Below are 15321 nucleotides of genomic sequence, written 5' to 3'. Positions count from 1 at the left end.
CAGAGGCAGATCTAGGCCAAATGACACTTTTCTGATCCAAGATAAGCAGAGAAACAGCTAAAGAAACGAAAGCAGAAATGTATATGAAGAGCAAAACAGAACTGCAAGATGGTCTAACCGTTGCTGCGTAGACTGCGGCTGTGCCGGATCAGGGGTCTGCGGGGGATCTGGGGTTAAAGTGAACCGAACACAAATAGGAACACTAAATATTCTAGAAGAGCTTAATAAAATATGTATAATGGGATAATCATCATTCATTCATAAAGCCTCCAGCCTCCCCGGCGTCCTTCCCCGGTCACAGCTCGCTATTGAATAGAAAAATGCAAACAGGAGCTTCAAGGGAAGTGTTGTTCTCATGTCCGATTAGAACCACGGATCGAATTAAAGCGGTGTTCCATCCAAAAGCAATCATTTATTATATTGCAGCTTATCAATTCTTGGATATGATGGCTGCATTAGTTTGTACTTTTTTTAGGATGTCTTTTTTTTTTTTTTTTCTTCCACCTGGTGATCCAGTCAGTAAGTCTGTTGTTTTTATATCAGAACAAGCTGTCCTGCAGATCTAGCAGTTAGAGGGTTGGGATAAACCATTTACTGCTGACAGGGGTGCTTACAAAGATCAGTTTTTTTATTTATGTAAAACCTTTAACCCAAAAGGTACAAAACTGTTTGCTGCAACTGCTTAACCCCTTTACGCCGGCCGCACACAAATGTGCGGCCTCCCGGCGTCTGAGCCTAGACGCCGAGTGGCCGCACATTTGCGTTCATGTAACAAAAAACATATGTGCTGTGCGCTCCCAGCACACATGTGCGGTACTCACGGAAAGGTCCTGGTCCTCTCTTTCGATCGGGACCTTTCCCGATCATGTGACTGCCGTGACATCACAGCAGTCACATGATCCCTAAACCACGCCCCACCCACCCCACCTCCTGGCGGCAAACTCTTAAGGGGTCGGGAGGCGACGGCTGGAAGGGGTTAAAGTGATATTAATTTTTTTTTTCTTTTTTTTAAATTATATAACGAACGTGTCATACTTGCTCTGTGTAATGGTTTTGCACAGAGCAGCCCCGATCCTCCTCCACTGGGGTCCCCCACCAGTGCTCCTGGCTCCTCCCTCCTGCTGAGTGCTATGGGGGCACTCAAGCAGGCTCCCTCCTGAGCTACTACTCTGCGTGTCTACACAGACACACACCGCGGCTCAACCCTGTCCCATGCTCTCTCCTCATTGGCTCACCCGCTGCTGTCTCAGCCAATGAGGAGAAATAGTCCCGGGAGAGCTGCTGCTTTTGTGCACATCACTGGATTGCAATTGGGCTCAGGTGAGTAGTGGAGGGGAGGGGGGGTAAACCACACCGAGCTCTCTACAGAGTGCAGCGTTGTGGCTTTTTTTCACCTTTTACAAAGCAGGAAAATACAGTTGCATCGCTTAGTAAAAGCAGCACACTGTACACTTGGTAGGCACACCATTAACCCTTTGATTGCCCCTAGATGTTAACCCCCTTCCCAGCCAGTGTCATTAGTACCCTAACAGTGTACAGCCTTCTATCTGATCACTGTATTAGTGTCACTATTGATGTCAGTGTTATTTTAGTCAGTTCCCACAAAGTGTCAGTTAGTGTCAGATTGCCCACCTCACAGTACCACTATAAGTCACTGATTGCTGCCATTATTAGCATTAAATAAAAAAAAATTCCAGTGTATATATACCATAGTTTTTAGACGCTAGAACTTTCACACAAGCCAATTATTATACACTAATTGGGATCTTTATTTACCGTAGATGTAGTAATATAATTTTTGTGTGTGTATATATATGTGTGTGTGTGTGTATATATGTATATGTGTGTGTATATGTATGTCATTTTTTCTTTTTCCATAATTTTCTTTTTTTTTTTTTTGTTTTGTTTTGCAAAAAAATGAAAAACCCAGTGGTGATAGTGGTGATCAAATACCAACAACAGACAGCTCTATTGATGGAAAAAAATTAAATACATTTCATTGGTTGCAGTGTTGCATGACTGCACAATTAGTAGTTAAAGTGGCGCAGTGCTGAACAGGTATGAAGGAGGTAAAATTTTCTGCAGCTCAAGTGCTTAAAATGTTTGTGTGTATATGTGTGTGTATGTGTGTACACACACACTGTATCTCTAAATATTTTAACCTTGTGGGCAGCACAGTGGCTGAATGGTTAGCACTTCCGCCTGGCAGTACTAGGGTCATTGGTTCGAATCCCGACCGCGGCACCACCTGCCTGGAGTTTGCATATTCTGCCTGTGTGGGTTTCCTCCGGGTGCTCTGGTTTCCTCCCACACTCCAAAGACATGCTGGTAGGTTAATTGGCTCCTGTCTACATTGGCCCTAGTATGTGTATGTATGAATGTGAGTTAGGGACCTTAGATTGTACACCCCTTGAGGGTTAGGGACTGATGTGAATGTATAATATATATGTAAAGTGCTGTGTAAATTGATGGCACTATATAAGTACCTGAAATAAATAAATATACCTTTTTTTTTTTTTTTTTTTTTTTTTTTTATTGTCCATACAGAACAACCAGTATACACTTTGATATACTGTAAGGTGTCCCCAGTGTACTTCTATGAGGAAATCATTTGTTTAGTATGTGTAATTGATATTTTTTCATAGTTTCTTTTAGCTCTTATGTATACATTTCCGCTTTCATTTCTCTAGCTTGAAGCAGCAGTTTCATGAAAGGAGTTCCCCTTCTTGTAGTTACAATATTCTGTGTTTTCAGCGCGCACACACAGCAGTTTTTTCTCATTGAGGAAGTAATGGAAATTTAAAGGTAACGTAATGTGTACAGAAAATGAAACCTCTGCTCTGGGTGAAGAGGACTGAAACTCAAAAAGTGAAGATTTGCTGTGTTGTTGGGGACTATTATTATTATTATTAGACAGGATTTATACAGTGCCAACAGTTTGCTCAGCGATTTACAAAATGAAGGTAGACATTAGGGCCCATTTGCACCAATGGGGGTGCTTTATTATTATTTATTATTATTATACAGTATTTATAAAGCGCCGATAGTTCGCTCAGCGCTGTACATTACAAAGGGGGACAGAAAATGTGACAGAACAATACCAATACAATGCAAAACATGAGGGGATTGAGGGCCCTGCTCCTTGGAGCTTACAATCTAGGAGGGAGGGGATGGTGGCACAGGAGGAGATAGCTGTGGGGGATGGAGTGGTAGGAAGAGTGGAGGAGATTGGCAGGTTAGCAGGGGGTGGGGTAGGCTTCCCTGAAGAGATGGGTTTTCAGGGTGCGCCTAAATGAGAGGAGAGTAGGTGATAATCTGATGGGTTGGGGCAGGGAGTTCCAGAGGATGGGTGACACCCTGGAGAAGTCCTGGAGGCGGGCATGGGAGGAGGAGACCAGGGAACTAGAGAGAAGGAGGTCCTGTGAGGAGCGGAGTGTGCGTGTTGGGTGGTACTTGGATATTAGGTCGGTGATGTAGTTCGGGGCAATATGGTGGACGGCTTTGTACATCAGTGTTAGGATTTTGAACTTGATCCGTTGTGCAATCGGAAGCCAGTGGAGGGATTGGCAGAGGGGGGTGGCGAAAACGGAGCGGTTGGAAAGGTGAATGAGTCTGGAAGCCGTATTCAGGATGGACTGAAGCGGGGATAGCCAGCGGCGAGGAAGGCCAGTAAGGCGTGCACAACGCACATGCGCTGGTGTGCGCTGCACATGTATGTTCTACATACACTGTGTTCTAACGTGTCACAATTAGAGATGAGCGAATTATTCAAAAATTCGATTCGGCTGATTCGCCGAATTTGCGGGAGAAATTCGATTCGATGCGAATTTATTCGCTGCGAATTTAACTTATTAAAAGGGTTTCTAGGCTTCAGAGAGCCTTTATATTAGTGCAGAACACTGTACCTTTAATTTAAATGCCCTTGGAGTCTGCTGGGGAAGAGAAATAATACTGTCAGTCAGTATGACATGCAGATGAGTGCCGTCGATCTTAGAATCACCGCACACTTCACTCATTTGGGCAGTCACGGGGCACGACGAAGAAGAAGAAGAATGAGAAGAAGAAGAAGAATGAGAAGAAGAAAAAGAATGAGAAGAAGAAGAAGAATGAAAAGAAGAAGAAGAATGAAAAGAAGAATGAAAAGAAGAAGAATGAAAAGAAGAAGAATGAAAAGAAGAAGAAGAATGAAAAGAATAAGAATGAAAAGAATAAGAATGAAAAGAAGAATGAGAAGAATGAAAAGAAGAATGAAAAGAAGAAGAATGAAAAGAAGAAGAATTCCAGTACAGCAAAAAGTGTATCTGCAGAGAGCTCCGCTATTTCTGACAGTTCTCTGACAGTTCCTTCACATTTACAGCGGTTGAAACATTGTATCTATTTATTTCCGAATAAAAACATCTGTATCCTAAATGGAAACAAATAGATACAATGTTTCAACCGCTGTAAATGAACTGTCAGAGAACTGTCAGAAATAGCGGAGCTCTCTGCAGTGACACTTTTTGCCGGCTGATCGGGGAAAATTCGATTCGTGCATCCGAAGTTTGCTAAAATTCGGTGCGAATCGAATTTTTCCTAATATTCGAAACGAATTCCACTTCGCCAAGTTCGATTCGCTCATCTTTAGTCACAATGTTTACTTTTTTTTTTTTTTTACTTTTAGATAGAGAAAATAAGAATATCAAACAGACTTTTGAGGCTCCCATTACACAATACGATTCTTAAAGCCCAACTCTGAGCTCCACAAAAAATAAAACCTCTTGCAGTGGGACCCTCAACTTTCTAAGGCTTAAATGCTTGTTGTTAAAGCAGTACTAAACCCAAAATCAGACTTTTAGTAAATTGCAGCTTACCAGTTCTTACATGGGATGGCTTTGTTTCCTTTATTTCCACCTGGCAATCTGGCTAGTAGGTCTGTTGTTTTTCAACAGAACAAGCTGTCCAGCAGATGTTGCAGTTGAGGGGTTGAGACAAACCATTTAACACTGACAGGGGTGCTTACAATGATCAGCATTTATGTATGTATGTAAAACTTTTATCCCGAAAGAGACTAAATTGTTTGCTGTAACCACTTATGGGCGCCATGCACACTAGCATTTTTTTAAGCTCCTAGAAGCTAAACAGTGTTCTCCTATGTGTCCATGCACACTGCTTTAGGCTGTTCGTATTTTTTGAGCTTCAGCATCTAGGAGCAGAAAAAAATAGTTTTTGGAGTGTTTTTCCAGCAGGAAAAAAAATACTAAACACCCCTAAATACTACTAAAATGCTCCTAACAGCTTTTTTTTTTTTTTTTTTTTTTATCCCTCTACATGTACTGTAAAAACACTAATAAAACACTAAAATGCCTGAAAGCGCCTGAACACTACTAAAATGCTACAAAAAAATAAAAAACACTTATACTAGTGTTTTTTCAGCTAAAAAAACCTGCTAGTATGCGTGGAGACATGAAGTGTGAGCTTCAATCTGTTAGTGTATCTAAATCTGCTAGTGCATCGAACACCCCTCCCTTCAGACCAACAACGCTGCTGTCCAAATGTGCCCCCTGTTCTCCTTCATCCAGAGTGGGGGCACTCTAATATAGGAGGTGTGTTACTGGCCAGATCACCAGGTGAAAACAGAGGGGGGGGGGGAAAAAAGCCTAAAAAAAAAATGAATGCAGCCACCACATCTAATGATTGTGTTTTTTGGGTTTAGGTTTAATTCCGCTTTGTCCATGGAGTAGAATGAGAGGCGGCATTAGCTGCCGGAGTTCCAGCTCCATTTTAATTTTATATACATTTTATTTTATTTTCTGTCCAATTTTTGGGTTACTTTCAAAAAACGTTGATTCACATTACTGGATGGTATTTTTTAAATTCATGATCTTGATTAAAAAGTTGAAAATAATACAATTATGTATAAAGAAATATGTCCGTTTCTCGGACAACTGCATCCTGAATTTTTGGTCCAGAATATTCATTTTGGAGTACCGATATTTGCAACCCCCTTAACCACTTCCAGTGCGGACACTTTTACCCCCTTCCTGCCCAGGCCATTTTTACCCCCTTCCAGCGCTATCACACTTTGAATGACAATTGCGCGGTCATGCAACACTGTATCCATATGAATTTTTTAGCATTTTTTTGAGACCGATAAAGCTTTATTTTGGTGGTATTTATTCACCGCTGGGATTTTTTATTTTTTTTGCTATGTAAATGAAAAAGTCAAAACATTTTGAAAAAGTGTTTTTCTTATAAAATTTTGCAAATAAATAATATTTCATCAGAAATCTTCGCCAAAATTTATTCCGTTATCTTTTTAGTAAAAAAAAAAAATAACCCAAATTAGTTTATAACCAAAAATTATAATTGAAAAAAAAAATGTTTTTACATTTTTATTTTATTTTTTTATATTTATTTTTACATACTGTCACCCTAGCAATACAGTCACCATGGTGACACTGTACTACTTGTGGGGGGTGATGAAGATTTGTTTTTTTTTTTTTTTTGTTGTTTTTTTTTTTACACTGATTGCTTTTACACCCATAAAGGCTGTAAAAGCAATCATTTCTCCTTCTCTCTGGCTGCATTTTTGCCATTGAGAACTACTGTGTGAGCTGTGATTGGTCGCAGCTTGTCACATGGTACAAGGCTGTTGTGAATAGCCCTGTACCATGTGACCTCTGTGATCATTCACAGATTTCACACGTAGTAAGCAATGATGTCAGAAGTGACATCTTGCTTACTACTCTGCATGTGATCACTGATTGGCCAATCAGTGATCACATGATCGGGACTTCGCACAGAGGTCCCGTCCGACGATCGGTGTTCCACTGTGTTCGGAGGACACAGCAGGCACCGGATTGCTGTGCTACGCGCTCCCAGGGAGCGGTGAGGCCGTTTATAAATGGCCACCCACCCCTGCACTTCCACTGGGAAATGGTTAAACATCGGAATCTTGTCTTTCAATAATCTGACCTGTCATTTAAAAACGTGATTGGTTGCTGTGGCTTTCCGGTAATCAAACCTCGGCCCTGCGTCATGAAATACGTTCGTTTAAAGATTGCTTTACCACATTTTTAGAAGAAAAAAAGTTTCTGCTTTGTTGCATCATTTTGTTTTGTTTTGTTTTTTTCCATCAGCCTAACGTCCAGCGAAGGACAGATTGCCTGTAATTACTCGATGGCGTCTTGTGTCTTTCTCGCAGCGTATTTTTCTGCTGCCCGCTGGCTGTCATAACAAAAGAAGACGTCATGTCATAATGATTAGTCACAGCGGCTGACGCTCTTAGTCAGAGCCACCAACCAACGCAAACACATTGACGTCGATGGCAAACTTTTTTGTTTTTGTATTTTTATTTTTTTTTTTTTAGGTTGAATTTGTCAATAGTGATTATTTTCTGGCTCCGTGCCATATTAAGTCCTCATGCACACTGGACGTTTTTACTTTTGACATTTTTCTTCTTTTTTTTTTTTTTCCTGTTTTTGGCTTTTGACATTTTTTTCTGTTTTTTTGGCTTTTCTACATCCAGTAAACCTCCCAGCATGTTATCCTGTGTCCATACACACATAGACTGGAATCAATGTTTTTTGGCTGCAAAAAAAACCCAGAACTAGTGGGCTTCTAGAGGAGCATTCCTTGTATTAGGAATAAAAGTGATCAAAAAATTAACCCCCCTTGCCGTATTCCTGAGTGTAGCTCGGGATAAAGTTTCAGCACCACAAGCGGTAACCCCCGAGCTACACTCGGCAATACACTGCAGCGTTGCTCCAGGATCTGTTCTTCACTTACCTTGTCCTGCGCTCCCGCGATGTCCCTCCTGCAGTGTCCCCGGCAATGTCCTCCGGCCGATGCCGGCATCTGTCTTCCAGGTTCCGTTCCCTGCGAGCGTCGGGACGTACGGGGGACGGAACGGTGGGAAATATTAAAATTTTTAAAATGACTTTCACTAAATACACTAAAATCACATAGTATAACATTCCTGTATCAAACCATTTCACATACATTTTGTCCCGAGTGCTTTGTCCGGCGCCCTGCCTGCATTTTTACTGTTCTTTCTGCCTTGAAACTGAGAAACGTCCATGGCGTCCAAAAAGCGTCCCTTTAGGTCAAAAGCGGTTTTAGACCGGCTAGAGAACAGCGATAGTAAATCAGAACCACTTGCAGAATTGAGTGATAATGATTCGTGGGGGAAATTCATCATCAGACACTGAAAACGATTTTGCGACTTTGCTCAGTGATGTGCGAACTTGGCGCTCTATTTCAAATTTCAGTGTTTATGGTTTGATTTCATTATTGAATTAAAATTATTATATTATTGTTTTTATGATTATTTATTAAATTATAATTTATGATTTCGCGTTTCAAATTTTATCATACCCGGGATGTTTACTAGACTCTTGTTCAGACAGATTTCAGTGAGTTATTCCTAAAAATTACAGGCCTACAATAAAAAAAACATATTTCCATGCAAAAAAATGTACCGCTTTGAGCACAGAAATATGGACATAATCAGACCGCTAGGGAGGTTAAAGGGACAGTGTGAAAATAATAAAATAAAAAAAAAATTAAAGCGCCCCCCATCCCTCTGCGGTTGCATGCTGAAGCGAAAGCATACGCAAGTCTTGCATGCATATGTAAACAATGTTCACACCACACGTGAAGTATCCCCATGAACATTGCAATGAGAGCAAAGGTTCTAGCGCTAGACCTCCTCTGTAACTCTCAATGGGTAATCTGTAGAAATTTTTTTTTTAAGACTTTCCTATAGATTTTGAAGTATCATAATTTGTTGCAATTGCACAAGCGTGCACAATTTTAAAGCGTGTCATGTTGGGTTTCTATTTACTTGGTGTATCATCATCTTTTATATCTTGACAATAAATTGGGATATATACATATATATATATATTTTATTTTTTTTTGCATTAAAAATCATTATAAAGTGTATTTTTTTTCCCCAAAAAAATTGCGCTTCAAAACCACTGCACAAATGCTGTGATAAATAAAATTGCAACGATCGCCATGCCTATAAATATAAATATATATATATATATATATATATATATATATATATAAAATGTTTGGGGGTTCTAACTTTTTTTTGCAAGAATTACTGATTATTACATTGTAAACAAACAAAAGTGTCCGGATCGGTCTGGTCTGAAAGTGGATATAATTGTTCATCTGTATAGCGGAGAAATGAAGCATACATAAACAATCAGTCCTCCTTTTTTTTTTTTTTTTTAAAACTTGATCGTTCTTTTGTGATTTGTGAGGAGTTCACTTTCAACGTTTGTCACAAGGAATAAAAAAAACTCCATTTCATATTTATACTGTTTGTAGTGCTGTTATAATGATTTATATAACTTTTTTTTTTGTTTTTTCCTCTGCTTACAGGAAGATGCAGCGCTGTATCGCCATCTTGCGGCCATACTTAGGCATTGCTTACTCAGACAGAGTGATGGTGAAGACAGAACAGAAGAATTCCACGGGTAAGATTCTAAAGCCGGCTCCATCGGTACAATACCTTAAGGCCTCATGCACACCGTTTTGCCAACCCTCCTAGAAGCCTTTCATCGTGGCAACATGATGTTAAAACAGTATAAAACCCAAAACCAAAAATGTCATATATTGCAGCTTTTCAATCATTAGATGTGATGGCTGCATTCGTTTTTTTTTTTTTTGTTTTTTTTTCCTTTGACTTTTTCTCCTCTATTTTCATCTGGTGATCTGGCCAGTAACACACCTCCTATATTAGTGAGAAACAACTCTAGCGGAATGAGCACAGGACACAGCAGAGGACAACATTGTCAGTCTGGAGGTAGAGGAGTGTTAGATGGACTAGCAGATTTGAATACAATAACAGATTAAAGCAGAAATCCAGCTCACACTTTATAATCAGTTGCAGCAAATTTTATTTTTTTCTGCTTATGGGATAAAGGTTTTACATGAATATATAAAAGCTGACATTTTAACCACTTGCCCTCCAAAGGATTTACCCCCCTTCCTGACCAGTGCTCCGTGCTCATAACAAGCACTGACACTGTACTAATGGCACTGGGCAGGAAGGGGTTAACATCTGGGGCGATCAAAGGGGTAACTGTGTGCTGTGTGTATGTTTTGCTCCAGCAGGAATAAGAAACAAAGACATCTGTTAGTAAAGGCAGAACACACACATTTTTAGGCACACATTGAACCCCTTGATCGCCCTAGAAGTTAACCCCTTCCCAGCCAGTTGCATTAGTACAGCGATAGTATTATCACAGATCACTGTATTGGTGTCGCTAGTGATGTCTATGGCAGTTAGTTCCCCCCCCCAGCATCAGTTAGTGCCAGATTTCCTGCCCGCCCTATCACAGTCCCATTATAAGTCGTTGATCACTACTATTAGTAGTATTTTTATTTTTTTTAAGTCCAGTGTATATATACCATAGTTTGTAGATGCTATAAGGCTACGTTCACACTAGCGTTGTGTGCAGACGGCAGAGATGCGTTTGGGAAGCGTTTTTACCGCTTCCCAAACGTCTCTGCCAATTCTGCACATTACAGCACATGGTGCTGTTCTAACGGGAGCATTTGCGTCGCGGCAAAACGGACGCCACTGGTCGAGTCAGGAGGCTTTGAAGCCTCCTATTCTCGTCTATGGTGCCGCTCCGCAAACGCCCGGCCGGCTTGTGCGGTTGCGGGGCGTTTGCGGAGCGGTAACACCACTCAAACTGCATTATAGGGGTTTGTGGGGCGTTATTAACACTCGGCAAATGCCTAGCAACCGCCGCTAAACCGCGCATGCGGCATTTGCAGAGCGTTAAAAAAACGCTCCGCAAACGCCGGACCAACGCTTGCCAAACGCTATAGGGGCGTTTGGCAAGCGTTGGTAAAACAGCCAAGTGTGAACGAGCCCTAACTTTCTTGCAAACCAAAAAATATACAATTATTGGGATTTTTTTTTTATACCAAAGATATGTAGCAGAATACATTATGGCCAAAATGTATTTTTTTTTTTTTTGATATGTTTTTATAGTGGAAAGTAAAAAATATTATTTATATATATATATATATATATATATATATATATATGTATATATATATATATATATATATATATATGAGAGTTTTTTTATTTTTTAAATGTATTTAAAAAAAAAAACACCAAAAATTGGTAGAGATCTTGGTCTGTAATCTCCAAAAATAGGGACCAAGGTAAATGACTTCGCATTTTCTGTAGAGTGCTGCAGAAGATGCTTTATATCTAAACCTGTCGCCATAAAATATTTCTATGAAACTTTCCTTTTTCTAACCACCTTCTGAAAATGCTGGCTACTACGCAGCAAATGTTTTAGCAACAGAAAATCCGAGCTGTGTTGTTGGTTTCAGTGCTCATACTTAATGCTCATTAAACCAACTCCTTGTCTCCTTGTCCAGGCACACGGTAAACCTGCTGGTGAACCTGCCCCTCATGTGTCTGGATGTTCTGCTGACACCTAAAGTCGAGCATGGCTCTGTGGAATACATGGGAATGAACATGGACACAGTGGAGGTCCTGATACAGTTCCTGGACAGGAGGTTGGATCGGGTGAGTGTCCAAAAAGAACAAAAAGACCAGAAAGGAGATGGAATTCTGTATAGGCAATACGCTAGGGATCACAAAAGATGGTGCACCGACCTAACACATTACCATAACATCATTTTATTGAACCAACAAAACAAGCGATATACCCACAAACGCATGACATGCACAAGCGTATCAAAAATGCACATGAGACCGCCTCCAGGTCCACAGCGTTCAACCGATGGCATGGGAGGACCTCATAGCATCTAAAACATCTGGATCTTCCAGTCTGTCTTCCAAATTAAACCTGATATTTTTCGCAAAACCTATTGCCACTCCTTTGGCTCTTTTGATTGGGGAATCTGCATAGTACCATATTGGATAATATCTGGAATTTAGTTTCACGTTTGCTTCTCGTATGGATGGCTAATTATTATCATTCGATCTTTCATGTGGATTTATTTTGCCGCAGGGTCACAAGTTACGTGAGACTCTGACTCCTGTCTTGAATCTCCTGACTGAAAGTTCACGGGTCCATCGTGAGACACGGAAGTTCCTTCGTGCAAAAGTAAGCATTCTAGTTCTAGCGGGGATTGATTAAAGTGCTTCTAAATTTTCATATACAGCAGTGCTTCTCAAATAGTGGGGCGCGCCCCCCCTCCGTCAAGGGGGGCGCATCGCCGCCCCCCCCCCCTTCCGACAGAAGGGACACCAAGTACAGGGGTGGGCAGAGGGCTGCTCTCTCTTACCTGGCTCCAACGATGATCCATCCAGGAAGCGCTGCTCCTTCCGTCACTCCGGCCACTCCCTCACTCCTGCCGCTCGGCTCCGCCTCCTCACCAGTGATTGGCCGCCAGAACTGTAGCTCAGGAAAGGTACACAGGCGGCCAATCACGGACGAGGAGGCGGAGCCGAGCGGACCCGCGAAAATCGAGTGAGGGAAAAAACGGTAAGTGTGCAGTGCAGAGGAGCTGCTGCAACCACATATGCTGGCTGCAGCAGCACCATACTGCAACAGGGGTCAGCAAGTGTCATTGGTGTCAGTGGGAGGAATAGTGCCGCATCATTGGTGTCACTGATACTAATGATGGGGCATTATTCCTCCCACTGACACCAATGATGGGGCACTATTCCTCCCACTGACACCAACGATGGGGCACTATTCCTCCCACTGACACAAATGATGGGGCACTAATCCTCCCCCCCACTGACACCAACGATGGGGCACTATTCCTCTCCCCACTGACAGGGTACTATTCCTCCCACTGACACCAATGTTGGGACACTATTCCTCCCACTGACACCAATGTTGGGACACTATTCCTCCCACTGATACCAATGATGGGGCACTATTCCTCCCACTGACACCAATGTTGGGGCACTATTCCTCCCACTGACACCAATGTTGGGACACTATTCCTCCCACTGACACCAATGTTGGGACACTATTCCTCCCACTGATACCAATGATGGGGCACTATTCCTCCCACTGACACCAATGATGGGGCACTATTCCTCCCACTGATACCAATGATGGGGCACTATTCCTCCCACTGACACCAATGATGGGGCGCTATTCCTCCCACTGACACCAATGATGGGGCGCCAATGATTAGGTCCTAAGTAAATGTTGGTGATCGGTTTGAATTCATTATTATTTATTGATTTTATGTATTTTTTCAGTATCATATGGTTTGACATGTCCAATCAAAAAATGTTTATAGTTTAATTAAGCATTTAATTTTTTTTGAATTTCTAATGCACTTTAAATCTTTTCTGCTACAGTTAATAAAGCTATTCTTTGTTGTAAATTGATCCACATTTCTTTCTTTTTTTATTCTCTTATACGTTAATAAGGATACAGTGTTATGCAGAGGTGTACTTATAACAATTTTATAGACAAATGATACTATTTACAGTCGCGCGGGGAGGCGCGAAATGTTTTTTTTCTTCCTAGGGGGGCATGACAGAAAATAATTGAGAAGCACTGATATACAGTACGTTGGCCAATGTGTATAATTGTTTGAAAGCTAATCCTGTTCTGTACTCCTTTTTCTTTTTTTTAAATAAATTGATTAATGTGTTTATCTTTTTTTTTCTTGCAGGTATTGCCTCCTCTGAGGGATGTAAAGAACCGTCCAGAAGTGGGGAACACGCTGCGCAACAAGTTGGTCCGTCTGATGACACACGTGGATACGGATGTAAAGCATTGCGCTGCAGAATTCCTTTTTGTCCTTTGTAAGGAAAATGGTGAGTGATGTAATAAAGGGACAAAAAAATCAATGCCATTTTCAGCTGAGCAGGTAAAAGCGATCGCAATAATTGTGCCCTAAAGATTTTAAATAAAACGCTTATCTATATGCTTGGCACTGCATTGCCTCTGTAGACCTTTCTTTTACCTGTGATGCCAGATGTCTGATTCTGGAGCAGAAAGCAAACTTGCTTTGATCCGTACACATAAAGTTTTTGACATCTGCACCTTTTTAAGGTGGAAAGAGTGGCAGAAAAGAATGGAACGGTAGTGGCCTGGTAGTTACGCTTTTGGCAAGGATTCCAGAAAGCTGATAGAAGTGTTTAAAGTGTTACTAAACCCACAACAGTACAATCAGTCTGTAGATGCAGTAAAGCATGCTTGTTATACTCACTGTGGAACCTAAGGGGTTAATCCTCTGCATTGTGTAAAAAGGCGGTTTGATCCTGTCTTCTCTGCTCCTCCTCTTGTTCAAATGACCACCTGATACAGACTGAATCAGGGGTCACATGCACTTGCTCAGTTTGGTGTGTATTGCTAGAGAGGGTTTTTTTTTTCTTGGGAGGGTGCATGTGATCAGCACAGGGCCAATCAGCACTATCCACACAGAGGGTCAGATGTTTCACATCCTCCTAGAGCAAAAAGAAAACTTCTACAAGCTTTAACCAGTGCTGAGCTGAAGTCACAAGACTGCTATATACTGCTGATGAGAAAAGGTATTTAGCAGTTTATATTTACTAAAATTTCATTTCCATGTTGTGTGGACTGTGGGAGACCAGATATAGTGAATGCAGGGTCCAGGGAGACCGGATATAGTGAATGCAGGGTCCAGGGAGACCGGATATAGTGAATGCAGGGTCCGGGGAGACCGGATATAGTGAATGCAGGGTCCAGGGAGACCGGATATAGTGAATGCAGGGTCCTGGGAGACCGGATATAGTGAATGCAGGGTCCGGGGAGACCGGATATAGTGAATGCAGGGTCCGGGGAGACCAGATATAGTGAATGCAGGGTCCGGGGAGACCGGATATAGTGAATGCAGGGTCCGGGGAGACCGGATATAGTGAATGCAGGGTCCGGGGAGAGCGGATATAGTGAATGCAGGGTCCGGGGAGAGCGGATATAGTGAATGCAGGGTCCGGGGAGACCGGATATAGTGAATGCAGGGTCCGGGGAGAGCGGATATAGTGAATGCAGGGTCCGGGGAGAGCGGGTATAGTGAATGCAGGGTCCGGGGAGAGCGGGTATAGTGAATGCAGGGTCCGGGGAGAGCGGGTATAGTGAATGCAGGGTCCGGGGAGAGCGGGTATAGTGAATGCAGGGTCCGGGGAGAGCGGGTATAGTGAATGCAGGGTCCGGGGAGAGCGGGTATAGTGAATGCAGGGTCCGGGGAGAGCGGATATAGTGAATGCAGGGTCCGGGGAGAGCGGATATAGTAAATGCAGGGTCCGGGGAGAGCGGGTATAGTGAATGCAGGGACCGGGGAGAGCGGGTATAGTGAATGCAGGGTCCGGGGAGAGCGGGTATAGTGAATGCAGGGTCC

General features: G+C 42.1%; 1 protein-coding gene across 3 annotated transcripts in view; it reads left to right on the top strand.

The window, feature by feature from the left end:
- RIC8A (RIC8 guanine nucleotide exchange factor A) overlaps positions 1-15321 on the top strand; it is a 105188-nt gene that overhangs the window by 68362 nt on the left and 21505 nt on the right. For all 3 annotated transcript variants that reach the window (XR_016306600.1, XM_089655162.1, XM_089655163.1), the window contains exons 4-7: positions 9376-9470; positions 11401-11551; positions 12000-12095; positions 13633-13777. Coding sequence is in view for 2 of the 3 variants with exons in the window: in XM_089655162.1 (XP_089511288.1) it covers positions 9376-9470; positions 11401-11551; positions 12000-12095; positions 13633-13777 (487 nt within the window). In the remaining variant the exon portion in view is untranslated. The remainder of the gene's footprint in view (positions 1-9375; positions 9471-11400; positions 11552-11999; positions 12096-13632; positions 13778-15321) is intronic.

The sequence above is a fragment of the Staurois parvus genome, unplaced genomic scaffold (genome assembly GCF_062004578.1).
Source record: "Staurois parvus isolate SC_StPar_1 unplaced genomic scaffold, SC_StPar_1.0 ptg000827l, whole genome shotgun sequence".
Taxonomy (NCBI): domain Eukaryota; kingdom Metazoa; phylum Chordata; class Amphibia; order Anura; family Ranidae; genus Staurois; species Staurois parvus.
Note: the sequence above shows the minus strand (reverse complement) of the source record. Positions and strands in the feature narration are given on the sequence as shown.